This window comes from Dermacentor variabilis, chromosome 8 (genome assembly GCF_050947875.1).
Source record: "Dermacentor variabilis isolate Ectoservices chromosome 8, ASM5094787v1, whole genome shotgun sequence".
Lineage (NCBI taxonomy): Eukaryota > Metazoa > Arthropoda > Arachnida > Ixodida > Ixodidae > Dermacentor > Dermacentor variabilis.
In genome coordinates this window covers 36,940,524-36,967,173 of record NC_134575.1, presented here as the reverse complement: position 1 = coordinate 36,967,173, position 26,650 = coordinate 36,940,524, and the positions used below count along the sequence as shown (strand labels likewise).

The following is a 26,650-nucleotide window of genomic DNA, read 5'->3' as shown; positions in this document are numbered from 1 at the left end:
TGCTAGTTGCCAGACCAAAAACAATTTACGCTGAAAACGTCCTATTGACGTGTAGCAGATGCACATTTAGGCACAGTTGGTTCAGGTGGCATTTGGGTGGGCACAGCGAGGGCAAGTAGAGTTAGCAAAAGGCACAATTGGGCCACCACAGAGCAAGATGTCCGAAAGCGAACACAGTGTGTGTGTAAACATCCAAACGAAGGCAATGCTACAGGCACAGTGGTCAGAAAAATGTAAAGGAACTTTATTGTGTGTAAAAAAAACAGGTAATGTTATAGTAACATCTTGCATGTGATTTCATCATTGCACCAAAAAGCACCAACACAGATGAGAGCAAAAACTATTGCAGGCCACGACAAACCCACCGGCTTCAATCGAGCTCTGTGGAACTCGTCTAAATATAGAAGACTAAAACAGAGAAACAATTATAGAAAGGCCACTTCCCTTAATGTGTGCTACACTACAAGTATAACATAATTTGCCGCAGCTAAGGCACATATATGAGGTGAATGTTTAAAGCATAACAGTCGGGGTGAGTATGTAACGTAGCAGCATGAGTGCATAGTAACATAACATTTAAAGTTCATGTACAACGTGTAAATGTTGACATCGTTGAGCATAAGCACTAGCAGAAAGTAAAGTACATCATCAGACCTGCTCGTCATGTCATAATTACGGCGATGATCACTCTCAAAATTAATACAATGCGAGAATAGTCACAGGTGCCCTATATGCCTGAACACAACAAAAATTGATGTATAATGCAAAATGGGTCAAACCGCGGGCACCGCTGCTTCAAATTGATGGTTAAATATTTTGTGTAAATACTCGAAGAATAGTTGCTCAACTTGTAAAACTTACGAACTTAAAACAACATGCAGAACACCAAGCTAGCTGGCCAGTGTTAAACTTGGGAAGCTAAGGGTATGCAAAGAAAAGAAATGATCAGTTCGCAGTTAGCAACTTTGCATACAAAAATATTAGACCACTACAGTGCTCATTACAGGTTTCAGTCAAGTTTTTCACAGGGAAGTGCACAAGCTGTTCATTTCATTATGAACGATGCAAGAGGACACTGAGGCAAGAATACTGTTTCACACGGAAGCACTAATAGACCCACCATTCCAGATGAAAACGAACAGCACAACTATATATAAGACATAATGATCCACCGACATGTCTCTTCCACCACACACAAATAAAGCTCACCGAACATAAACCACACTACAAGCATGTGAAACAATGACAATTAAAAAAAGAAGGTAATTTGATCCACTGGTGATGGGAGACTTTCATGACTCTATCAAGTCATGAACACAAATAAGCATTCAGAAAAGAGAAGCACGACACCAAACTGCACTAAAAAATGGGAATGGTCATGAGTGAACATGATGCTTCGCCACATTTGGATGCAGACAGGCCACGGAAAAGAGCTTTGGTAAGCGTAAAGCCAGAGACACCAATGCATAGCAGCTCACGAAACCAGGGAGAGGCTTAAGTGCAATGGAGACGTCCCCACTGTAGAGCTATGCTGCAAGAGCAGACAATGCACCTGGGAACAGAAGTACTGGTGGCAACAGCACCATGTCAACCTTAACATGCTGATAGCTCAAGTGCGTCACTTTACTGTTCTCTTTGGAAAGAGCAAAGGTACAAAGATGCCTGTATTATGTGGCTGCCAATACACTCACCCCAGCACATAAATGAAATATAGTTGGGTCACTGTGGTAAAAGTTCTGTGCAACCCTAGTTAATAAGTGCAGCTCTGCCGGGTGGCACCACCAGCACTAGTGCACACATCTACGTTTTACAGTATGTCAACGCTATCCTCCCTATTAACTAAAGCAACACAAAAGGAGTCATACCAACACCTATGTGAGTTGGTACTTCAGATGTCTGTTCTAATGCAGAAAGAAATTACCCATGGAAATGAAGATGATACATGAAAGTACAGATATGATGGAAGTATCGAAAAAAAAGAATTCTAAGCGAAGTGACAGGGCAGTGCGCTCTGTCCTGTCACCATTCTCCCATTGTTTTCCCCAAATTTCTTGAGCTACTTTTGTCATGTTTGTTCAACAACAAGCCCAACAAAGAATTCTGCTTAGCGTGCATCTCATCTTTAACTCTGTCCACAGTTACGGATGGTGCTGCTGAGCATGGCCGCGTGCGCCCTACGTTGGAGGTAATCCGTGGGCCTTCGTGTGTGCTGTGTTTTCGCATGCCTAGCTCGCGTTGAAGAAGCACGAATGGGAATTCATTCGCCACTGCTGCCACTCTTCGACGCACCAATGTTGTGGCGACGAGCGTCCGTCATCATCGAGTGAGATGCGTTGATGTTTGCCTGTGCGCGCGTGACACCATGCCTGCTAATTTAGCTAGTAAGCAAATGTTTACAACAGTTTACACAGTCGATAAAACTACTAAATTTACTTTGTATAGCTGTCTAATAATTAGCTATCCCAATCAATGCTCCACCTTTTGGGCGAAACTGCAACTTTTTCCTGTCATAACAACAAGACAAACTTTTTATGTGTCACGGACAAGACCAAAGCTTCGGCTGAACAAGACAACAGCGCCTCTTTCTCAATTTCCCATAGCTCCCCGAATAGCCGTTTGTTGACTGATGCTGAGCTGGCTCTTGTTATCTCTTAACTATCAACGACAGCTGACGTAGAGAAATAACAAAAATTTTTGAAAAGACGCAGTTTCGTCCGAAAGGCAAAGTATCGATTGTGATAGCAAATTAGTGGAGAGCTGCACAAAGTAAGGATAGTAGTTTTATCGGCCATATAAACTTGTAAACGAAGGCATACTAACAAAATTAACAAGCATAGTGTCACACGTGCACAAGCAAACATAAACACATCTCACTCGACGACTGCGGAAGCTCACTGTCGAATGCTGCAGGGAGGAAGCGCAGCGGCAGCGAGCGAATTGACCTCCATGCTGCTGCTCGCATCAGTGCGAACTAAGACACAAAAATGCAGTGCAGCACGGACTCTGCACGCGTCACAGATAGCGTCCAAGATACAGCAGCCTGGGCTGCCTGAAGTAGAACACTCCCCCACTTCCTACCCTCCCCATGGAGCCTTGCACGCGACGGAAGACGGTGTGCTTCTTCTCGACTTTCCTTCTTTGTGTGTGGAAGATTGAGCCACAATCGCCGGCTTACCCTCGCACACTTTCGCTCACACATACAGCATATGGCGTATGGTGATGTTTTTATCGCCTTTAGACTTCATACGGAACATCACAGCAATGCCGACGGCAGAAATGCACCTTGAGTGTCCATATAAGTGCTATCGCAATCAAATAATACACTTAGAAGAATCACCAGCTAATGCGTCACTGTCTTTCTTTTTTTCTTCTCCAAAGTTTGCAGCACCGCTTACCAAGATGGCTCCTACTAGGTAGCCCAACTTTTTCTTTCCACCTTTTACTCTGGTCTCACATTCTGGCCCAACATGGCTTGCGGCCATTCCCAATAGGTTTATATGTGAAATTCCATCAGCAGGCTTTTCGACACTGCTAACTTGCCCTAACCAAGACGGCCATTTCCAGCTAGTAGCACTGCTAAACCTGAGACACACGTTTTTCGAAGCCTGGATGGTGCAAGGGAGGGAACGCAGCAGGACTAGTGTCAGTAGCCCGCATGATGGCACATTACCATTCCGACCCGATATCAACCATCATAGTTAGGTCAAACTAGGTGTGTGGGAAAGCTTGCTTGCAGAATTTCGCATATCCCTATAGAAACGAGAACACACAGATACCCCACCTTAATTGTCAAGTTCAACCTTCCAAAGGAAGCGCGGTAGGCTACAAGAGACACCATAGTGGAGGGCTACGAATTAATTTTGATCACCTCACCTTCTAAAACATGCAGCTACACCTAAGTACAGTGGGCTGTAAAAATTTCAAGAGCATAGAATCCGTGAAAAACATATTTTCCTAGCAACTTCACCACACAGGCCAAAATTTATATGAACAATGTGGAGGTTGCAGGGACATATTTACCATACCTTTCGAATTGAAGGTGGGGGCATTGGCTCAAAAAGAAATAAAGTTCCCTCTTTGATCCCATTCCCAAAAAACTAACTGTAGGGGTAGCGCATCAATAGTATGGCATCAGACCCCATTATAACGTGGCCGCTGTGGTAGGGAGTTGAACTTGTGGCCTCAGGGTCCCGTACTCTCAAGTCATACAAACAAGATCAATCATGCCAGCTACCTACTAGCAAAACTACATAGCTCAGACACCATGACTACTCAAATATAATTTAAGTTCACACTGGCTCATGTGTTGTCACTTCACCCCTGGGAAGTGAACACTGCTGCAGAGGGTGTGCTTCACTGCATGCGTTGTTGCGAGTTGCATACTTCTTGCATTAACAACCTGTCTGTCCGTGGCTTGAGAAGCATCGAAACACATAAGCTTATTATGGAATGATAATACCTAATTGACACAACATTCAAAATGTGACGTTAACAGCAACCATTCCAGAGAAAAAGAAATAATAATAATAATAAAAAAGAGGCTTATGCTCTAATGTGCAGTACACGCTTACCGCACAATTTGCTGCTCAATGAAAACCAAATCAAGACCTTACGGGAACAGAGACTTAAGTTTGAGGGCTAGAAATTCCCTTACAGTAGTGGTTTTAAAAAATACTGAACCTTAAACACTGTGATATACAGACATGACATTGTACTCAAATTAAAACCCCCAGCCCAAATGAATTGGCTTCAGTGTTTACATAAGCTGACACGTGCATGGGTTAACATCCCTGCGTAACTAAAGAGCTCAGAAAAATAAGATCGCCAACTGTAACTACACTCATAAGCTGCCTCACATACGACTTGACTCGCTCTCTAACTCGCAATTTTGTAAAAGGCAGCCATTTTTTTTTCTTTCTCTCTCTCTCTCATGTAAATATGGCACCACCCATTGGGACACCTGCAACGCTGTCGTCTTTGCCATGGTTTGTCTTCCCCACATAACCGTGCAGAAGCGTTAGCCACACCTGACAAAAATGCAGCATTTGCCACCGGGACGGGGGGGGGGGGGAGGGGGGGCTATAACCTGAACCACCCTAGCCACCTGACGGCAAGAATGATGTGGTCGTGCAAGTAATGCCATTTCCACATGCTGGGCTTTCACATGACCTTCGGCTAATGCGTGCATCGTGATTAAAAAACTAAGCACGCAGCAGCCCATTGCACTCACTAACCCTCCTTTGCGGGAAATAGTATTAAATCTCTTGGGCTCTCAACAACCAGAGCCAAACTTCTTGGAACAACAGTGAACAGAGATTCCTGGGTCCCATCTAAAATGCTACTGTGACAGTCATACCATCAGTGGAGCACAACTAACAAGAGATTCAAGGCATGAACTTACACCATTTTAAATGGAGTATTTAAATCTGGAGCGCTAATTTGGCAGCCACTCTCACCGCAACACCCCTTTAAATTTGAGCACTGGAAACAAGATCTCTCGAGGCCAACCACACTCGGTCATGGAAGCACGAACCATTCCACCGTAGTACTAATCGATGCTTGCAACGAAAGACGTCCAGCAACGTCCGGGTGACAGTGCATGTAAAAAAAGCGCGCTGCATTTTCTACAACAGCCGACACTGCCCAAAACGCCGTTCAATAGCAGAACGGGATCCAGGCGCCGCCCTCGTCCTTGCGGAAGTAGTGTGGTCGATTGTCGGGGAACACAGTGACGCCCGGGAACGGGTGCTGCTGGATGTACTTCAGGGCGGCTCGCACTTGCATCACAAACATGGGTGACTCCACCTCGGGCGACGTTGACAGGTGCTGCATCAACAGCACGAACAGGTGCAGCCGTATATACCACAGTTGCTCCCGATTCAAACATGCACTTTCTTCTAGAAAAAGACTTCACAAAATGTCACATGCTTTAGAATGGAGTATGAAACCAGAAAAAGAAACCAATACGGTAACTAAGTTTCCCCATGCTTGGGGTCGTCAATAACCACATTTACTTGAATCTAGGCCAATACTTCTCTTCACTTTAGTCAGATTAAAACATCATTAATTGAAGCCTAATTGAGAAAATTGAATAATTCAGACTCGTCCTCTGGTCCTGGCAGGTGTATGCATTACTAAATGCAATGAAACTCTCATTAATTCGGACATATTTGGCCGCACATCAGTTAATTCGGACAACTTTATGTTATGTTTGCATAACAGAATTATGTTTTCCCATATATTCAAATTACAATCCGATGCTATCATGTCTGCAGGTTGAGTGCAAGTCTTACTTTACAAATTTTCTGCCGCATTTTACTTTGAGAAATTCAATTAATTCAATAACACACTTGCACTAGGCGGAAGGGCTGAGGATGTATGCTGCGCTAATGGTACTGGTCACTAATGGCCGTGGCCACTCAGACAAACTTTAAACAGCTGGAACAGGGCTTTTTATTTCAGCTTCCACATAACCGATTTATGTTTTCTCGTATATTCGAATAACAATCACGTCTGCAGCTTGTGTTTAAGTCATACTTTATGCATTTTCTGACTCTACATACTTTTAAACATTCATTCAGTTAAATAATGCAAGTGCGCATGGTGGTGGGCCTAAAAATAATGTGGGTGCATGCTGCACTTCCGTACAAGTGTGTGTGTGCGCGTGACATACGTCACTTGTGGTGGTGGTGCTTGTGTAACGTCATCTAACGTCGGATGTGCTTGCCTAATGCCAGCAACAGCTTCGTTGCACATACTACACTGTCATAGAGTGGAATGGAGGCAACATTTCTTTTTTATTTTTGCCTTCCAGATTTCAGGAGCCGGCCAAGACTCAAATAAATAGGGTATTTCCTCCTCGCTCTATGATCTGCGAGCCTCCTGGTTGGCTCAGACGGTGGAGCGACCACACCGGAAAGGCACTGGTCCTTCAATTCCTTCACCAAAACGAATTTCTCTCAAAGTGTGATTGATTGATTGATTGATTGATTGATTGATTGATTGATTGATTGATTGGTTGGTTGGTTGATTGATTGATTGATTGATTGATTGATTGATTGATTGATTGATTGATTGATTGATTGATTGATTGATTGATTGATTGAAAACTTTATTAGTCCACCGAGCTGGGGTGCCCGCCTCTTAACCTACACGTAGGTAGGGGGGGAGGACGAAGCAGTCCCCGCGCATTGAGGACGGTGAGTCCAAGTGTGAAGCCTTCCAAGAAACCCTTTGGGTTTCCTTTGTAGCTTTATGCTAGTACTGGTGGGTGGATGACAATTTTTTCTCTTTTTAAGAAAGCAGTAGTGGCGACAAGCTGTTCTCACGGGCATTAAAAGATAGTGCAAGAAAGATGAATCGTACCTGCAGAATGAAGTCGTCATTCTGTGACAGCCACAGGTCGACTCCTCGCATTGGCTCATAGTTGAAGGGGCCGATGCGCATCATTCCTAACGAGCAGTCGTAGATGTCGCACATCTGCAATGCCATTCGGCTCGGTAAGGTTTCTCTGCACGTGCCGAAACCACGGTTACGAAGGGAACGCTACGACTTGAAGCCAAAGCAGTCCGTTCACATTTCACATCTCAAGAGCTTGCAAAATCCCAGCTTACAAGGCTTGTGCAGCCCAAACAAAACTGACGCATCTTGGCTAAAACCTGGAACAACCAATGCTATCCCGATGACTACATCCAGAATTACCTGGAAAAGTTCGCCAGTGGAGCCCTGGACTGAGGGCCCTTTAGAATAGCAGCGGCACCTTTCAGAATGAATTAAAAAATTTTCATTCAGTATTCAAAGAACAATGGAGTAGGCACTGTGTGCACTAGAGTTCGTGTCCTCCTCTTGTGTTAATATTCTGCTTATAGTGCACCAGAATCCTGAGACAGGACACCCACAAGCCCATGCCACTACCAGAGTTGCACCACCGACTCTAAGTCACCCGAACGCTGCTTCGATGGTCAAAGGAAGTAGCGAAATTCCTATGCAGAAGTCGGGTATCGGCAGATTTCAGTGATTCTTATGGTTGCGAAGTCACTTACTGCGACGCCAGCAAGCATTCACAGTTAACGCCGCCTCTCATCTGTACCTGTCCATTTACTCCCCTACTGCTGACCACTGTTTAGGTGCATGCAGCACCTATGCTAAGTACGGCTCAGTCACATGTACGAATCCCTGAGGTCATGTGAGCAAGTCGGTCTCAATGCAACCGGACACCAATGGTTGCTTTGGTTGAAGAGCAACTGTTCCCAGTCAGTTGCTCACTGTTAGATTGTTCAGTCACACGACTGCTAATGAACCAATCAGCAGCGCAGGAGGATGACATCTGCATGTGCTGGCACTTATTTTCCATAGCGACGGCAGTGCGAGCAGACACGAATGGCATTAGTCGCAAGACTTTTCGGTGTGGCGACGACTGGTCACACTTGTGACCAGTCATCGTGTGAACATCGGTCACCGTGAGTCAGAACCTTGGTCGCCACTCGCGGTCCGTTGCGCAAGCCTCTATCAACTGCCGGTGTTAATGTGCCATTATAGTGGGGTTGGCAGTAATTTTCCTTCCTTCCTTCCTTTTCCAATATTTTCTTTTATTTTGAAAAACAACTAATTCCTACATCTTCTCGTGAACAATTTTCCTGCAATGCACACAACATTGTCTTCGGCAACTAAAGTTTCGGCCACTTTGGCCTCCTAAATAAGTGCAGCACCACTGCTCTCGGTCTAAGTAGCACACAAAATCGCACACAAGATTTCCAAGCTCCAAAGCTAAAATTAAATTCTGGAGTTTTACGTGCCAAAACTACAATATGATTTCGAGGCACGCTGTACTAGGGGAATTAATTTTGAACACCTGGGATTTTCTAATGTGCACCCAATGCACGGTTCCCGAGCGTTTTTGCATTTCGCCCTCATCATAATGCAGCCGCCGTGGCCAGAAATTTGATCCCGCAGCCCTAGGATTAACAGCGCAATGTCAAAGACACCATGGCAGATACCAAAGTTGCGCATTAATGTTGTTAGTGTGTTCGGATTTCAACTGCAGGGGGCATGAGTTTCAATCCCCAGTGGCAGTGATGGTCAAGGTCAAGAGAGGTGACATGCCAACGTTGAAGATGAGAATGTGGAGGCGGCCTGACAACAAAAACAACATGACAAAGCACAACGAAAAAAACACAGACAAACAGAAACGTCAAATCCAATTTCGAGCTTATAACTATGCTTGCAGTAAAAGAAGAGTCGAAGGCGGTACGTTATGGCACCTTGTGAGAGTCAAAATCATTAGAAAAAGACTTTTGCAACCACTTGCCTCATGGCAGCCAGTGAAGTGTCTTGCCGAGCGAAGGGGAAGCTCAGGGCCTTTGTCCGGGAATGTGGCTGGAAATATCTCACCGCTCTTAATGTTCACACCTGATTTTAAAGAAGAAAGCAAGATTCGCTTGATGAGCCGTGAAATGCAGGCTAGGCGATTGTGGTCATCGTGAGACCAAGAAACTGGCATTCATGCTTTAACAACCCAAACTTGCCTCTAATGGTACATTTGACTGGTTCCAACTGCACTCCAACTAAATCCAGTTTGCAGAGGTGCAAAGCCCTCTTAAGATTGAAGCTAGAGAAAGCCTGCCCCAGCCAAACTTTCATCTGCTCTCAGAGCAATCGGAGGAGCCATGTGATTGGCATCATGCTTGATCTTGGTCGTGCTCCCAGTTCGAAGGTGAGAGTGCCTCCAAGCATCTTGAGCTGGAGCACAGTGCTCTGAATGAACCGGGCGAACATGTTTAGAATGCTCGACTTTGACCCGATGAATGTACACCTCACCGTGAGAGTGCTCTTGAGTGCTCAAAATCAACCAGTCGAATGTGCCACAACACTCGCCTCCAGCAAACTGAAGCACAGAAAATGAAAACGGGTGTCTGTTGAAGCTCAGGATTACAGAAAGCCGAGCGAGATATTAGGGATTCATGATACAAAAAGACAAGCAAGCGCACAAACAATGGACACTTAAGGAACAAGGACAGTGCAAACATTGACTAATCAATTGAAAGGTTGCACAGTGGCAAAAATGAAGGAAGATATCTGTTCATGCTTAGCATGCCAGCCTTTTCATGCTATGAAGGTGCCTATTGCTTCATCCTTTCAGGGTCAAAATTTTTTTTAGACAAATATGACCCCCTAGTGTTGTGAATAACTGAAAAAATGAGAAAATAACAGAGAACAGGACAGGGAGAACCAGGGTTCTTCCAATGCTGTTCTTTCTTACTCTCTCGACTTCCTCCGTTTCGTCCAGGAAATGTGTCAGTCATCAGAAATCCAACTAGCCCAGCTTTCTTCCATAACCCCTAGTGTCGACATCTGTACCGCCAATTGAAAGCTTCCAGAGCAGCTTACTTCAAGAAAAAGAATTGCGAAATATTTTATAAGTAAGATCAAAGCTACAAAATATTCCTATGAGTAAAGCGTGTGCAGCTTATTCTTGAAAATGTGGATGCACTGCTATAAGCCTTGTGCAAGGACACATCATAGACAGCAATATAGCCACCAGTGCTGGGGTTTCCAACCATCCCGTACTTAGTGGGGCAGACCCGACCTCTGCATAAATGTACGACCTGACCCATTTGGAACAACCAAATGTCCCGACTCGAGCTTTTCTTTTTCCTAATGGATAACAATAAATAGACCAGCTTTCCTTTTTGCGATGCCTGACAGCTTGTTCGCAGTTTCTTCTTTATTGTGTTCCATTGCACTGTCATAAGCATAAAGGCGATCTCATTTTTGTCATGTTTCTAGTGCAGTTGTAGGCTCTAACCATTCACAGTACCTATATCCATATGGGTACTCACGTTAATTAGGCAACTACACTGCACCTTTCTCGATGTAAATTACAACACAGTAGGACTGAAAACGAATTGTTTAACTTGGGTTCAAGTGCAGACTGGAGGTATTTGGCCTTAACAGGGCCAATTGTCGTCAGGTGCCCAAAAACACCTGCCCCTCTCCCCACCCCCAGCCCTGTGTGTCCCGACTTTCTCTGCTCAAGTGTTGGCAGCCCTAGTCAGTACACTGCTTAACATCTTTCACTTCATCGTCGATTTACATTTGCCTTGTGCACTGCCTCATGATTAACAGCCTCGAGTGAGGCATGAAGCAAGGCAGAAGGGCTTTTGAGGCACAGACAGCTGTCTGTAATAGAACAGGGGTTCCTGGGGCACATACGTAACAGTAGGTGCCAAGAAATGGTGCACTCAGCAAAATATGGCACTGATGAGCTTGTCAACATGGTTTGCGACAACGCAGCCCGAGTAAACGTTCGAGACAAGGACATCTGCTCACCGATGCCATAGATGGTTGGCCAGTTGAGATTCCCGCGAAGAACATTGTTCAGCTCTGCAACGAAAAGCGCTTGCTAAGAAGGTGACTTCAAAAAACCTAAGAAAAATGCCAAAGCTATCTCAAGTGAACACACAGGCAAGTACCAATCTACAGCCACAGGGGTAAGCAAATTCTGGCATAGCCTTCCACAAATACTGCTTCGGCAACCTTACAGTTTTAAAGAAATAGTTTAATCAGACTGTCTGAGCCAAAAAATACGGGCCCACTTTTGTCTTTGATAGACTAACGGTGATATTTCTACACACTTAGCTCTAATGTGGCAAACTATTCAAATGCACACTTTGTGCACTATCATTGTCAATATTTTTCTCAATGCTAGTGAACGCTGATCACCATCAATCATTAATTCACCTTTCCTACCCCCTTTCAGAATCACGCTCATTTGCAATTGTCATGCAACCTTGAGTAATCAAAGCATTAAACAGCATGCAACACATATGCTACCACAGTGCGTGCAGCATACATCAAGCTACTCAATGAGCCATGTCTACAATTTTAGAGAAACTGCGATGCATTGTTAATCTTAAGCTTAACCGTGGACATTTGCTGTTACTGCTCCAATGCCCCACTGTCACAGCCAAGACAACAGAATCCAAAGTTATGTACAGATGTCTCTGCCGCTCCACGAGCAAGCAAAAAATTATGTCGCTGTACACAACAGTGATGTGTTCACTTCAACAATGAAACATCAGCCAGGTTGCTGGCCCAGCGAACAAGCTGCCATGATCCTTACCACAAACACAGGCAGTCACCAAGTGGAGGTTGACAGGCTGCTTGTGCAAGGCATCTGCAAAAAAAAAAAAAGTTTTTACGCTCAGCCATATTCTCGGCTTGTAGAAACAGGCCAAATCCTGATCTTAGCTGCGAAAGTCATTACTTTAAATCAGCTGCAAAACAAAAACCTCTCCCAGTGAATTACCAAGCCCCGTCTTGCATCAGCAGATTCCATTTTATGTCTGCGAATCCCCTAATTTCATCACACTCTGCCATCCTCGAGTATGTTTCCTTTCCCTCGGCACCCATTCTGTAACTCAACGAGTTATCAATCTGCTCTACGTGTTACATAGCCTGCCCAACTCCAACTCCCCCTCTTGATCATAACTGGAATATCAGTTATTGCTGTGTGCGCCCTAATTCACAAAGCTGTTCTTTCATTTTTTTTAAAATATGTCTGCCTTTTTTTTTTCTTTTTTTCTCACTTTATGGCAGCGTTTTCTTGCCAAAAAGTAAAGAAGTCCATCATTAACATGAAATGTGACCAGCGTGACAGAGCAAGAAGAAAGGTCACACAAGCACCAAGCCAACTACGAGACCACTCACAGAGAAGCTGATTGGCCAGACTTTCCGAGTAACCCCTACGGTCCAGGAAGCCGCCAACAAGGTAGACCTCAAACCTGCATGCCATGGACACATTCTGCCTCAACACTGTCTCATTGCAAGCACATACATACGAGACAATGGAGACACTCCGCACGCAAAACAGCAATGAGCTGCGCACTCGGCTGTCACTGAACAAGGCTTAACAGTGGGCTAGCACGTGAAGTCAAGCACACGAAGGCCACTTGGCGGGCCACTGTTGCATGTATGGATGCAAACCACTATTCAAGGAGTGCGCTGTCATGCACAAATCTATGTGCCAGAGAATGCGGGAGATAGCAGAGGCTACAAGAATTCATGGTGCACAGGATCGGTGCATCAGCGCAACATCCGTCCATCTTCTTCAAAAGGAACTAGCTTCACTGAATTTTAGCCCTGGATGTGCTTGGGCTGTAGTGGATGGTGTGCTGGCCCCTGTTTCCTGCTTTTCCTTTTTTTTTTTTTCGTGTATACAATTGTGCTATTTTAAAATAATGTTTAGCTGGAAGTTAGTGCTTGTCCATGTCTGTCGTTTCGTCCCTTTTCTTTTCATTAGCACTTCCAAGTTTACTAGTGTCACTAAACACTCTAAAAAAATATGACTGCTTAATAACCCTGAAACCATGCACTCTTACAGAGCAGTACCCCTGCATTCATAAATGCACCTCCAACTTATGTGCCACCTTGTCTTCTGGAAGTAGAGGACGGCGCCCTGCCCCCTTAACTCAACTTTTACTTCAACAACACTCTCCGGTGATTCCTTGGCTATAGTTTGTGCCTGCCATTTTATGGCTTCAATATACTGACAGGCCTGTCCACTCAAAGTACGGTGTTTGCTCAAGCAATTCTTTACTGCAGGAATCACCAAGAACTACTGAGGAACATTTCTCAAGCTACAATTCAACACCGGAAGTGGCATATTTCTTAAGCAGGTCATCACAGAAGCCACAAAGAAGTGATATTGAAGGCTGTTTCTCAAGCTATTCCTAATTGCAAGTTACGAAAAAGTGTTATTAGGGGCATTTCTCAAGCTTGCTCGTCGTCACATGAATCAAAATTATTTCAATTATGGAGAGTTTTACATGAAAAACCACCATCTCATTATGAGGGACGTTATAGTGAGGGACTCTGGAATAATTTGGACCACCAGGGGTTCCTTAAAGTGTGCCTAAATCAAAGTACACAGGTTTTTGCGCATTTAAATGTGGGCGAGATGCAGCAGCCGTGGCCACAGATCTTATTAGGTATTATTGAGGGCTATGTCTCAAGCTACTATTTATCACAGGAGTCATCAAAAATTGTTAAGGGGTGTCTCTCAAATTTTTCCTAATAGCAATTATCAGTAAAAAATGTTAATGAGGAGTGTTTCTCAGGACACTCCTCAGCACAGGAGTCATCAAAAAGTGTTAATCAGAAGTCTTTCTCAGAATAATCCTCAACAAAGGAGTCATCAAAAAGTGTTAATGAGGAGTGTTTCTCAGAATACTCCTCAGCACAGGAGTCATCAAAAAGTGCTACTGAGGGGTGCCTCTCAAGCTGCTCCTAATAGCAATAATCACCAAGAAACGTTAATGAGGAGCATTTCTCAGGATACTCCTCAGCGCTGGAGTCATCAAGCATTCGAAGGGCATTCCTGAGGCATAAGTCACCACAGCAATTGCCAAGAGCATTGAAGCATAGCTAAGGCACTTTACTAGTTAAAAGTAAAACTGTTAGCTGTGATAGACAGAACATGTGGGCAAGGCACACTGTGAATTCACATTTGCAAGTTAATTATTCTCTCTAGTACGTTGCCATTTCTACAAGCGCATTTACTGCGCCGTTGAGGCTCTGAGAGTGTTGCAGGGTGCTACATTAGTGCAGATAAAGAATGGAGGTTGCAGATGGCTAACACCTATTTAAAAAAAATTCAAACATGCCCACCTTCCTTCTGGAATGGGAAGCGAAAGCTCCTGCACTCTTCGCACAGTGGATGCCACCCCTTGCTCAAGGCCCGAGCCATCGAAGTGTGCTAGCGACACCGCCCCGGAACCTGGAACACAATACTCTCTGTGACCACCTTCATGGTGTGAAAAGTTTCCAGTACAAAAAAAAAATTGACAAAATATGAAGCTCATGGTACTTTTGACTGGTTTTTATTGCTCTGCGGCTCTGTCTGCAGCAATGCAGAGCTTCTTGGAGATTAAAGCCAGAGAAAGTGAGCTCAAGCCACACCTTCAGTGCTCCTGGGGAGATTCGAGGAGCCACATGCCTAGCATTCTCCCAGATATCGATCGCACTCTCGAAGGTGCGAATGCTCTGAGCTGGAGCGCAGCACATTGATTGCAACACCCAAATGTTTCTCGAAAAATCTATTTTAACCAGTTTGAATGTAAAACATGCGTTCTAAGGTGACCAGTGAAATGTAGCACACAGATTCAAGGCTACATAATGTCCCTGGGAAATCCATCAAAATCGAGAAATGTGGGCAAATGTACATATGAAATCAGCTAACGCAACAACAAAGCAGTAAAAAAAAAGCACAGTTTTCTAAAGTTGCAAATACTGCAAGTGACTTTTTATTCGTGTGCCTAATACTTTTCTGTTTTCCTGGCTCAGCGTAAACTTTGGAACATTTTGAAGGCTGTAATTATGCAAAATGAAAATATCAGGTGTGTATGTTGACACATATGCAGCTTGACTAAACAGATTATCCAAAGATCATAAGATAACGTCTTCGTGAGAATTTACAGTACTTCCTTCTTGACAAACAATATATGCTAGTTCTCAGTGCGACACTGTAAGGATCACGCGTACCCATTTCCTCCAGTGTGCTGTGCCAGCACACGAAAGTGCACAAAGCCCCATTCCTCCCGTCATCTAACCGCACTTCCATGAGGCAGACTAGAAAGGAAGAAAGCTATCCATCCCTTTATTAACAGAACGGTCCTCTTACGGAAGCAAAACAATACAGGCATGAAAAATGCATCCTCTTATTGCAATTTACTTGGTCTACGGGTTAGGAATGCCTTACAGAGCGATTGAGTTGCTAGAACTGGAGCTTGTCTCCAGATCTAGCTGTACGCACAGTGTACCCTATACAACTTACAACAAAGAAACAGTACTTTTAAAGCAAATTTTACAAAACGTTTTCAAAGGAAACTTCAGCCTAAGCTTTTTATGAAGCAAACATGGAATGACTAATCCAAGCACAAAAGTTAATTTTGTTTTAGTGCCAATGCTAAGAACATGGATGACAGTTTAGATGTATTTTGAGCATACCAAGAAACATACATGCACAAGTACTCTCAGGTGCCAGAAAATGTGAAGGGAAAAAAAATCATCTCCAAGCAGTACTACGCTACCTGTGTGCCGGATGATAGCCATGATGCATGTAGTGGCTTCATCTGTTCCAAGCACGCTGACATTTTCTGCAGTGCACAAAATACGAAATCAGCAATGACAAAAAAAAGGAAAGAATCCCCACAAGAACAGAAACTGCAACAGAGATCAGCTTAAACACGAGAAATACAGGAATAATCTACATATGCATCTAACCTACAAATGTAGAAGCTTCTCTCTCGTTGAAAAACAGGGAAAATATTATGGTTTCTAGATGGCTTAACAGCAACCTATATTCCATTTCATACTTAGCAGGCAATGCCACTGGAGTTACCTAAGTGCCATACACAGAAGTCTGACGTCCTGTATTTTGCAGAGCAGTTGCTTTTGATCTGCAAAACTTTCTGTGTAATAACTACTTTACATATTACACCTACAACTTGTTGACGTAAGGTTATGTCAACTTATGAACTTGTGCACCTTCGTGCTTCAAGCACATGATGTACCATGTTTAGGTCGTGAGTGCAAGCGGTGCACTGTGGCCCGTGTTAGCAGAAAGGTGCCATTTGACTCATTCATTGATATATAGTTTCCCGTCTGCGATGCCTTCTATGTAACAATTATGGCACATTACACAACATAACGGTCCAAGACTTGATATTACATCTTACTATTACTATTTTTTTTGGTTGTGAATGCGAGCTGTGAGAGAAGCCCCTCTATAGCACACGTAACACGTAACATCGTCTACTATGTATGAAATGCAGTATACATAAATGAGATGCTGATCAAGCGTCTTATTGTTCTCAAGTCATTTACAGGTACACAGCAAGTGGACAGGAATGGGCAGAAGATGTGCGACGTGAACGAGGATCAGTGACAGAGCCAACGAGGACCAGCACTGCCCTCATTCACATCATCCTTTACTGCCTCTGCATCTAGTATACTGGTCATACTCATACATTCACTGAGCCAACAAGCACCAGTTTCAAGTTTCTTGTGGGGACACTCAAGCAAAATATTAAGCCAAGTAAGGTCGATAGACTATTCATCTGGAAGTCTATCATCCTTTTGCATGTGTCAATGTGCGAACTTGCTTCATAAGGAAATTGCCACTGGTGCTCCTCCCAATTTGACCGCGCCCACCAAGACAAACAAGTTGCCATAATCCCCGTGGGACCTCCCTCCTCTCTGCCACTCCGTGAACCAGCCAGCGGTGACGTCACTGAGAGGTGCAATAGCAGTTCGCAACAGGTGCTGCGGCTCTCATTTTGCATTTTTTTTTCATTTTCTTGCACACAAAAGCACTGTTCTCACTATGCATTATGAATTCCTTATTACAGAAGCCTTATCTTTCAATCTAGCCTGACTTAATATTTTCCTTCAATGTCTCTTTAAAGGTACACTGAAGAGAAAAATGATTTCTTCTGTATTGGAAAATTGCCCTTCTACAATACCAAGAACACCACTCTTAATGCGAGAAGATGCTTGGTAAGTCAGAAAAAAAGCGCAAAAACATAAGACGGCTGGCGATGCCGCCTTAAGTTCCTGCATCAGCGTGCCACGACATCCTGAATTTTGACGCTGTCTGTTAAGGCCCAGTCAATTCTTTTGCGGTCAAGATAGACTACATTGCGTTCTAAAGAAGTCAAAGACTGAATATAGCAAGTTTCTGGGACTTTACTGTGCCAACACAGTCCAAATACAAAAAATTATAGTGATATTTCACCTTGCGTAAGAGAGTTATGTGCAAGCGTATGGGTTCTGTTTTGGAGTTTCTAAGCTATGCCGTCTTGCCTGACACCCCCCCCCCCTCCCCCATAGTTGCAAGCTGCCTTGAACATTATTTAAGAGTGTCCTGGGCATGCCTAGCCCACGCTTTTTGCTGGTCTTGTTCAGCTTGTGCCCTGTGCTCGCCAACGACTTTGGGGTCGGTCGATTCGCACTCAGCCCACCCACCATTTGTGTTGCTGCTCCGTCCTTTTCGCTCTGCACTTGGCCTCTCGATCGCCACACAAGCTCGGTACATCTATAGCACACACAAAGTCTGTAGCAACTGCCACAGGAAATGATCCCAGCGTGCCTCCGCCTACACTCCGAGTGCTCCTCTCCACCTCCAAGTGTCCTCCTCCAGCCCTCACTTCCCTCTCCCAGCTCAGTGGCCTCAGACTTAATCACGGCGATTTTACAGACGAGACATGTACGCTTGCGCACAAGAATTGTTTGGAATCCGTGACGTCGCACTGGTGCACCGGGGTTAGAGTTTCAGTGCGAAATTCAAAAATTGAAACTTTGACCTTTATTTTCCCTTTTAATAATCAACCTATTATATCGAAATTAGTGACAACAGCATTCTCAAATAATGTTTTATCGGTCTAAACTAAATTAGTGTTTTGCCTTGGTGTCCCTTTAGATCTCATGCATTAAAGCCCGGTGCTAGCCACCTATCCTTTACAAGTCCAGCAGTGATGCAAAAGCTGCAAAGCTGCCAAGTGTGGCACAGAAAGAACAATGAAAACATCCATTGTGATGGCTAAAAAGAAGAAAAAAAATGTTTCAAAGCACACAACAGTCAAAACATGGAATACGAACGGGCCACCTGCTCTTTGGACTTTTGCACATGAGTAAGAAGTGCACAGGCTGCCACTTTAATGTCCATTTCATGCAACTTAGGTCGCTATAATGCCGTTCCAGCATTATGACTATGCTTAAGCTCTCGCTGGAAAGGTCTATACAAAAAGTGAAGTGCAAAATTATGGACGACTAGAGAGTGGCGATCCTAATGTGGGAAAAAAAAAAGTGCATACGAAATGTTCCAGAGGTCTGCAGTGCAAGTCCGCAGATATGGACAGAAAGGACACACGTGCTAACATCAACAAATGGCTTGTTGATGGCTTGCTGACTACATTTTTTTTAATTTTTTTTTACCCTTTCCTCTCTGTCCTCTTTCTAACCTCTATCTCCCAACCCCAGTGTAGGGTAGCAAACCAGAGACTAACATCTGGTTAAGCTCCCCTGCCTTTCCTCAACACCTCTCTCTCTACACAAAAGAAACACAAAAGTGAGAACTCACTGTCTTGAGGCACAGTCACTGCAAACTCGCGCTGGTGGATGTACAGCAGTCCTAGTGGGCCAATGACCTTGGGTACTTGGGAAATCAGAGCTGCCGCAATTTCCTTTGGAAAAAAATTGCATGGAAACATCAGAAGAGCACAGGTGCTATGATAACAAAAAAAAAAAAGCCGACGTTAGCTTCTATACCACTTTGCTCTAGAGTAACAATAGGGTTTATAAATCGCTTCTACGAGACTTTAGATCAAATGCCGTTTCCACTTGCCATGTGCATATGCAGTAGGGGCCAAAAAATTGTTGGATGCAGGTTTGTGAAAAATCGGAAATTTAGTCCAGTCTTGCAAGCAGTAAAACAGTACACGATGTTGGTCTGGCACACTAATGTATAAATCTGAAATCCGAGCTTAAGGAGCATATTCCGCAGAATGTTTTCTGAATTTGTGAACAGTAATGTTACAGACACTTTGGTAGTGCAAAGGAAGCACTGTCCCTAACCACAACGCAAGACAAAACCATTATAGAAGACACTGTCAGCTTTTCAACAGACATTAACAAGGAAATTTGCTGTTGAGAGCATGCAAGGTTAGCTACGAACAGAGCTCCCCAGAAAATCTTGGCATAGTTTGCATTTATCTTACCACAACTGTTACACTGCAACGCAGAAAACAAGTGCAGAGTAGAAAGCCAGATAAAAGCTTTACTCGAATATTATGCCTCAGAGTCGACAAGGTGACATTGTAACAGCATAAAAAATCTGCTCTGGTTGCCCCAACATCTGTAGTTGATTCATTGCAAAGCCAACTGCTACCGCAAAGTCAATTCAATACTGCATAATAGAACACTAACACTGGCAAAAGCCGAAACAGAGAGAAAGCAAAAAGAAAAAAGCAAAGGTGATTACAACAGCACATCTTTAAAAGGCAACAAACAGTGAATGGAAACTTATCCTGCTTCAAAGGGCCCCTGAAACGGTTCGGACAAATTTTGTAGGCACGTAGGGTACAGCTTAAGTAGAACATTCGCACCACAATTTAAGTGAAGCGTTACATATTAAGGGAGCTACAAGTGATTACAAGTTACCCTCCTCCCTAGCCACGCTTTTCCTCCTCAACCCGTTCGCCAAGCAATCAGGGCTAAGCTCCGCCTTCACTAGTTTTGCGTCACGAAGCGACGCCACATCGTCCACTTTCAGTTGTTTTGGTGCCCGCCCGCCCCCGCCCACACGAAACCTCTCCACTAGCCACTTGGCCATCAATCACCAGCGAGAGCTATCCAAGCAGCGTGCATTTCAATCGTTCTGTTGGTGGTCATTCGCGTCATGGACCCAGAGCTTGAGGAGCAGTTGCACCGAATGAGTGGGGAGATGGCTTTTGACCCACATAGCAACACGCCTTTTCGCAATCTGCTCCACGCTGATGACAGCAGCAATGATTTGCCACCAACAGACTCACCGAATTCCCCTGACGACCCCGACGAAAACAATGATCACCAGTAAGCGTAAACATGGAAATTAACTTTCTCTATTCGACACGCGTCTGTCTTCTCGGAGCTGTCTAGCTTGTAACAGGAAAAAGAAAAAAAAAACATTCAAATTGTACGGTGTGCTCTTTTTACTATTCAAATCCTGGCGGTGATCAGATACCGATAGTCCGATGCGCTGCAGCCACTCTGCTCGTCTGCTGCCTTGCAGAGGGACACGATGTCGCAACTTGACATATTTCCAGTCGCTACATCTGCAGCCCGCAATGCAACAATAGTGATTCATCGTGCTCACGAAAAGACAGACCAACACTGACGGTGGAGCTCTCGTCAAAGACGGAGCACGTTGTAACACAAGCAGATGACACGTGCCGGAAGTGCTTAAGTGCACTGAATAATTGTTGTGCATTCTCTTTATGTTGCTTTCTTTTTATAAAAAACAAATTAACTAACATCCCAACTATTACGAGCATAATTTGTTTACCATAAAGTTCGAAAAATTATCGATCACACACCCTGGGCAGCCAATCAGATAGCTCACCCCACTGACGTCAATTGGGTGATTTACGTCATATGGGTAGGGGTGGCTTAAAATTCCGCCGAGCAGTGTGCTGCGATCGGCAGCGATGTGCATTTTTAAAACCTTATAATAAATTACATGCTTTACGTGATCAAAAGGACCTACTCTAACGACTCGGCACGTTTGTAGAAAATCGTCAAAATCGTTTCAGGGTCCCTTTAATACGGTGACGTTATGAAAAGAAGAAAGACGCAACATAGTAACAGCAAAGTTGACAAACCTGTCAGCCCTGTGCTGAACTCTATTACAAAGACTTCAGCCAACTTGCTGCTAATCACAAACATTTAACAAAACCCTTTAATTTTGCAAAGTCAACATTTTGCATGCAACTGCATCATTTTGACGGAGCTTTGTCCCCTTAATGCCCACCTTGAAGTGCGGGTATGTTTCGAACAGCGTCCGTGTGTCGGGCGGAAGCTGGTCTACCACGGCCCCGTTGATCACGAGAGGCATCCTGCTAGAACAGAAAGATTGGAAGTTGCTGGCACAGTTGGTGTGACACAGCGATCACAACAGCACATTGACAAGATAGCACGAGAACTGCTTGTTGGCCTAGCTGGTGCTTGCTAAAAGACATGTTTTCTGCCGCAAGTTAAAACACACAAAAGGAATGCCCGTGTTGTCTTTATGTGTCTTCCTTTTGTGTGTTAACTTGCGGCACAAAACATAGCACGAGACACTGACAAGATAGCAAGAGAGAACGACATTCTAAGAACACTACGGAGATTGCAAACTTTGAAAATAAGTGCGATGTGTTAGCATCTTCTTCATTTTTGAATCCTCATGCTAGCAGGCTGCTATCGTCACATTATAGCAACAGCGAAAAACCAAACACTATAAAAAAAGTGTTATTTAGGAATTTAGGAACTCTTTATTGGGCCAACATGGTCCAGAATGACAAGCAACATCAAACTACAATGACAGCAATTATCACAATCATTGGTCATCAAATTCAAACTCACCAGGTCAAGTTCGTCTGTTACTATTTATATAGTATGTCTCACCATACATTCCAGAGCTACCGCTGGTGCTCGTGTGCGCTATTCATATCACATGCACAATCTGGTTAGACAAGTCTTTCTCGCTACAAAACTGGCGACAATGTTAAAATTTTGCATACAGTAGACGCAAGGAATCTGTACACTGTTCATGTTTTTCAAATCATGTTTGACTGGCTACAAATGTTACAAAGCAAAATACGCATCTTCCCGTATCAAAACGCTCTTGAATGTTGCTGCTGATTCTTAAGCGTCTTTGCCTAATCAGATTGCCTGAGTGTGAAACAAACAGTAGGGTACATCATGGAATGCATGTGAGCACCAGCGATCACATGCAAATGAATGACAAATCATGCGTACATAGCCGACGCATTTCAGCCACGGATCACATTCCGTGGTCGATAATTGTGCTCGCCGCTTCGTTGTGCTCCGAGTGTTCCTTGTTTTTCTGGGCACCAGTTTGCCCAATGAAAAGTTAACTTCCTTTAAGTCAGGTCTCTGGCACTGTCTCATTCTTCAACATCACGACAAAGCGACAGTATTGTGCCAAGCAATAACTTGACAACAGTGATAAGCTGGTGAAAAATTAAAGCCAGAAAAATGCAAAGCAATTATGTGTATGGCACAATCGAAATAACAGGATAGTGTATGTCAGCCAAATGCGCCAAGATCTAAGCAATTCGGCATTCCTGCTTCCAACATTGTCCTGAAAAGAAAATGCGACACAGAACAACGAAATGGTGTTGTTGGAAACAAACCATTAGTTTCCTTTTCATTTAAAGTTCTAATGCACTTCAAGCACTCATTTTATTACACCAGTCAAATTGGTGTGATGACACCATTTCATAAATTCAAAAAAAGAAAACAACAACAAAGAATGAAGTCATTCGAAGCCGAACCCTCTGTCACTAAGATTTTTAGTAACGTCTTAATGGTATTGTTGGCAACATTCAAGCATTACTTCCTCTTGGAACTCCTGTTTTTACACAGGCCCATAACTCCAACACACAGCAGAAAAATATATAACAATTAGGGGTTTTTAAATATGAAGTTTTCGGGTCGAACCAAATACGAATATTTTCTCATTTCTAGAGCAATATCAAATTCCGAAGTTTGCACATGGAGTCAGTTTGGCAAAAAATAGCAAACAGGCTTATATGTATTGACACAAGAAGGTAATACCATTCATAATTAGCCTTACGGACAGCTGAATAACTTGAAGGATAAACAACTACTTTCCATTATCTGGGGTACCATAGCAATAACAGTGACGAAATAAGCAAACAGTTTTGTGTTAGCAGAGCAGAAGGGTTACACTACAACACCGCACATAGTTTTAAAGGAATGCAAGAATGATGAGACTGGCCAGATAATTAATTGGAACACATTCCTTATAGGTTGCCTAAAAGTGAAGTTATTTGTGCAGTACATTCACTCCCAAAATTTGTGCCCCTGTGCAACAACTGCAGCTATCCTGCAGCAGAACCATTCAGAACAGTGCTGTAATCTATAATTCTGTCTCCATCGAGACTATAACAGGTGTTTCCATCCTTTATATTTTCGAGAGAAATGAACATTCGCCAACTTCGAATAATGAATTCTCAAATCGAATACAATTCAAATAGCCGGGGCTATTCAATTTGTAATTGAAATTTATAATATTCGCACACCCCGTAATAATAACAACGATGTTGTGGTAAAGTGAATTGAGCCTGAACATTGTCCCTACAGTTTTCTGGTTCAAATGAAAAAAAAAAATTTTTTTTAATCTATGATATGTATGCATGTGCACAGGAGGTATTAAGCACATTAACGGCCATAACAGAGCATTTGGCAGTGTCAGTCGGAGTAGCGCCGGTCTTCTTCATTACACAGCGACTGTCTGTTTCTGCATTTCACTCTCACGTTTCACCACATTTGTGCAGGAGGTGTATGCAGCAGATGGATCTGTTACAGGTCAGTACTAGACTTAGGGCCAGAGCTGCGGATTTCTTTTTTTTTAAATCGAAGCTTTCTTTGGCTTTTCCCCCCAACTTAGCGTGGGCAGTTGTCTGGCCCCGTAAACTGGGCCGATCCCAGAGACAGTGTAATCAGAGGCTTGGTGGGGCCAATGGTACCAGTGCACGATAAGTGTCCTCACATCCTAACGCAGCTTCTAATCTCACAGCACCCACATGCCTCACTGCCATAACCAACACAGCCAACCAATGTGTCAGTATGTCTCAGTAGCAGTACGTCTCATGAGGTCTACTGGGAAGCCAACGCTGAACTTTAACAATCATCTTCCGGTGGCTTCTGCCCAATTTCATAAGATATTATAGTTGCACAATGTAACAATAATAAGCCTGTCCCAACCAATGTTGGCCAAGCTGTTAAAAGAAAAAAGGCTTCGAAAGACAGGGTGCAAGATGCGATTTTATGACCTATGGTGCTCGGTTGTCAGAAGTTTGATGATCAAACTCATATAAACTTATATACCTTATATCTTATAAACCTTTATCTTTTTCTATTTAAACAGGCTGGCTAAGGTTAGCCGGGACACAAGCCACAGGCGAGAACTGACATCCAGCACAGTGCTTTGGCTATGGCGTTCTGCTGTTGATCACAAAGTGACGGAGGGAACAGAATGCAAAAATGTCAGCGTACTTATATTTAGGTGCACGTTAATGAACCCGAGGTGGCCCAAATTAATCCATCTTTACTCCACTACGACGTCCCTGATAGCTTTGTAATGTGTTGCTTTGGAGCATCAACATCAACATATATATATACAAATTTTTTTTAATGTTGCATGTGGGTTTCATTGAAGTTTTGATTCAAAGTGCACCTTCCTGTCAGTGCAGCACGGGAGAGATGCTGACGGCAACACAGAGCAAGTGCAGGCGACCACTTAGGGAACACCAGTGCCAGGCTCTCCAAAAAAAAAACCAGTCTTGCTAAAACAAGCAGCGATGAAACGCGCCCCACGCGTAATGTCGCATCCTTCATCACGCGAAGCGGCGACCCCATTCGAGAACCGCTCCGTACACCGCGCTGCGCGAGCCGGCGCCCAGAAAACAACGGGCGAGTTAACGAGGAAGAGACCAGCAGACGGGCTCGGCTACGCATAAAATGAAAAGAAGAAACAATACGCCGACGTTTATTATCCGAGGGTCAACAGGTGCCCGCCGAGGAACCAGGTCGCGCAGGATCAGCTGGTAGTACGAGGAAGTACCCCATCGTCGACGGCGAACGCTCCCTCGCTACACTACCGAGCTTCTGCGAAGAGCAGAAGTCAAATCGACCCTTCTATTTTTTTTTTTTTCAGCTTCAGCGGACAACCGTTTTAAACTTGTAATTTTAAGCGCGGAAGCCGTGCGTGTCTAGACGTAACAATTTGCATACACCGAGTAGCACCACCACTTCGAATGGATCCGATTTAATTTAGTATGGCGGAGGCGCTTCCGCTACGGCGCCTCAGATACTTTTTTAATATTACCTACCGTCCTGATCCGAGCGTGCAACAAGCACGGTATAATTTGTAGATGAGTCGCAGTCGAAACACCCAACCCACCAAGAGAGTCGCCACTTGCTGGCAAAGGAACTTCCGAGGGAACGGAACTAAGAAAAGCTCTGCCAAAAAGAACGATAGTTTAATCAATGTTTCAGTGTCTCCGAGGTTCGAAGTGGTTTTCGATACGGATACCGAAGCGCGATGCTGCTGTCACGTCGCGCTCGGCGATAATTAAGCACCTTAATTAGGCCTAGGCAGGACGGACGCGCGGCCGATACGGTTCTTTGTTTTGGCCGACGGTTAAAAGAAAGGAGGCGGCGGGATGAGACAGCCAGTGCCCGCTTTCAACACAGTAAAGCCGTGCAACTCTTCGGTCAGACGGAAAACTGTCAAAGCTGGCAGCGCAATCGAAACGACGTTTCAAATTCAGCCGCTGATCCATCAGATGATGTGCCAGCGCTCGATTTCAAGAGAAGCGAAGATGCGCCAGTTGACTTGGGATGAGATGGTTTCTTTCGTTCAGGAGCTCGACCCCCCTATGACGTACATAGCGCGACAGACTGCGGGGTCCAAAACACGACGATCGAAGAGAACGAGCATCGAATAAAAGCACGCTCGAATGAAGCGGCATAGACAAGATAACAGACCGAGATTGCTCGGATCACGACGGCGCGACCACGGCGGTCACGCCTCCACGGGATCGTGTCAAGCGTCCCTCGAGACTCTCGGCTTGGGTGACGCTTCCGATGCTTGGATCGAAAAAAACGAGGGACCTAAGTTTTCAGAAGTTGAACTACGCACCTGTTGCTTGTATTACGCTGTCTTCATTACTCGGAATGTGCAGAGTCTCGTCGAAGTCCTCCCAGCTCGATGTAAACAAATTCCCACCGAAGTTCGCAACCAGCGAGATTGACATACACCACGCTGTCTGAACCCACTTCCGGTTCTCTCCCCCACCCCCTT

General features: G+C 44.2%; 1 protein-coding gene across 2 annotated transcripts; it reads right to left on the bottom strand.

Moving 5' to 3' along the window:
• Positions 1 to 223: 223 nt before the first annotated feature.
• On the bottom strand, positions 224 to 26,638 carry Ntan1 (N-terminal amidohydrolase 1). 2 transcript variants are annotated; one of them, XM_075701871.1, is made up of 11 exons: positions 26,489 to 26,638; positions 21,566 to 21,650; positions 19,139 to 19,241; positions 16,089 to 16,154; positions 14,668 to 14,776; positions 12,709 to 12,782; positions 12,122 to 12,175; positions 11,329 to 11,382; positions 9,308 to 9,408; positions 7,366 to 7,479; positions 224 to 5,826 (listed from the first exon to the last, which is right to left on the bottom strand). In XM_075701871.1, the coding sequence occupies exons 2-11, from the start codon at positions 21,647 to 21,649 to the stop codon at positions 5,656 to 5,658; spliced, it is 930 nt and encodes a 309-aa protein (XP_075557986.1). In that variant the 5' UTR covers position 21,650; positions 26,489 to 26,638; the 3' UTR covers positions 224 to 5,655. The 2 variants fall into 2 exon arrangements, with proteins under 2 accessions (XP_075557986.1, XP_075557987.1); XM_075701872.1 differs by having other exon boundaries at positions 21,566 to 21,653; positions 26,489 to 26,631.
• Positions 26,639 to 26,650: the final 12 nt, after the last annotated feature.

What these genes read in the sequence shown, in the direction of transcription:
- Ntan1 (XM_075701871.1), bottom strand. Translation starts at nt 21,649, where the DNA reads ATGCCTCTCGTGATCAACGGGGCCGTGGTAGACCAGCTTCCGCCCGAC. An exon ending in GCCAACCATCTATGGCATCG is followed by an intron (nt 9,409 to 11,328) that starts GTGAGCAGATGT and finishes CTTTAAAATCAG; the next exon opens with GTGTGAACATTAAGAGCGGT. An exon ending in ATGACGACTTCATTCTGCAG is followed by an intron (nt 5,827 to 7,365) that starts GTACGATTCATC and finishes CTGTTGATGCAG; the next exon opens with CACCTGTCAACGTCGCCCGA.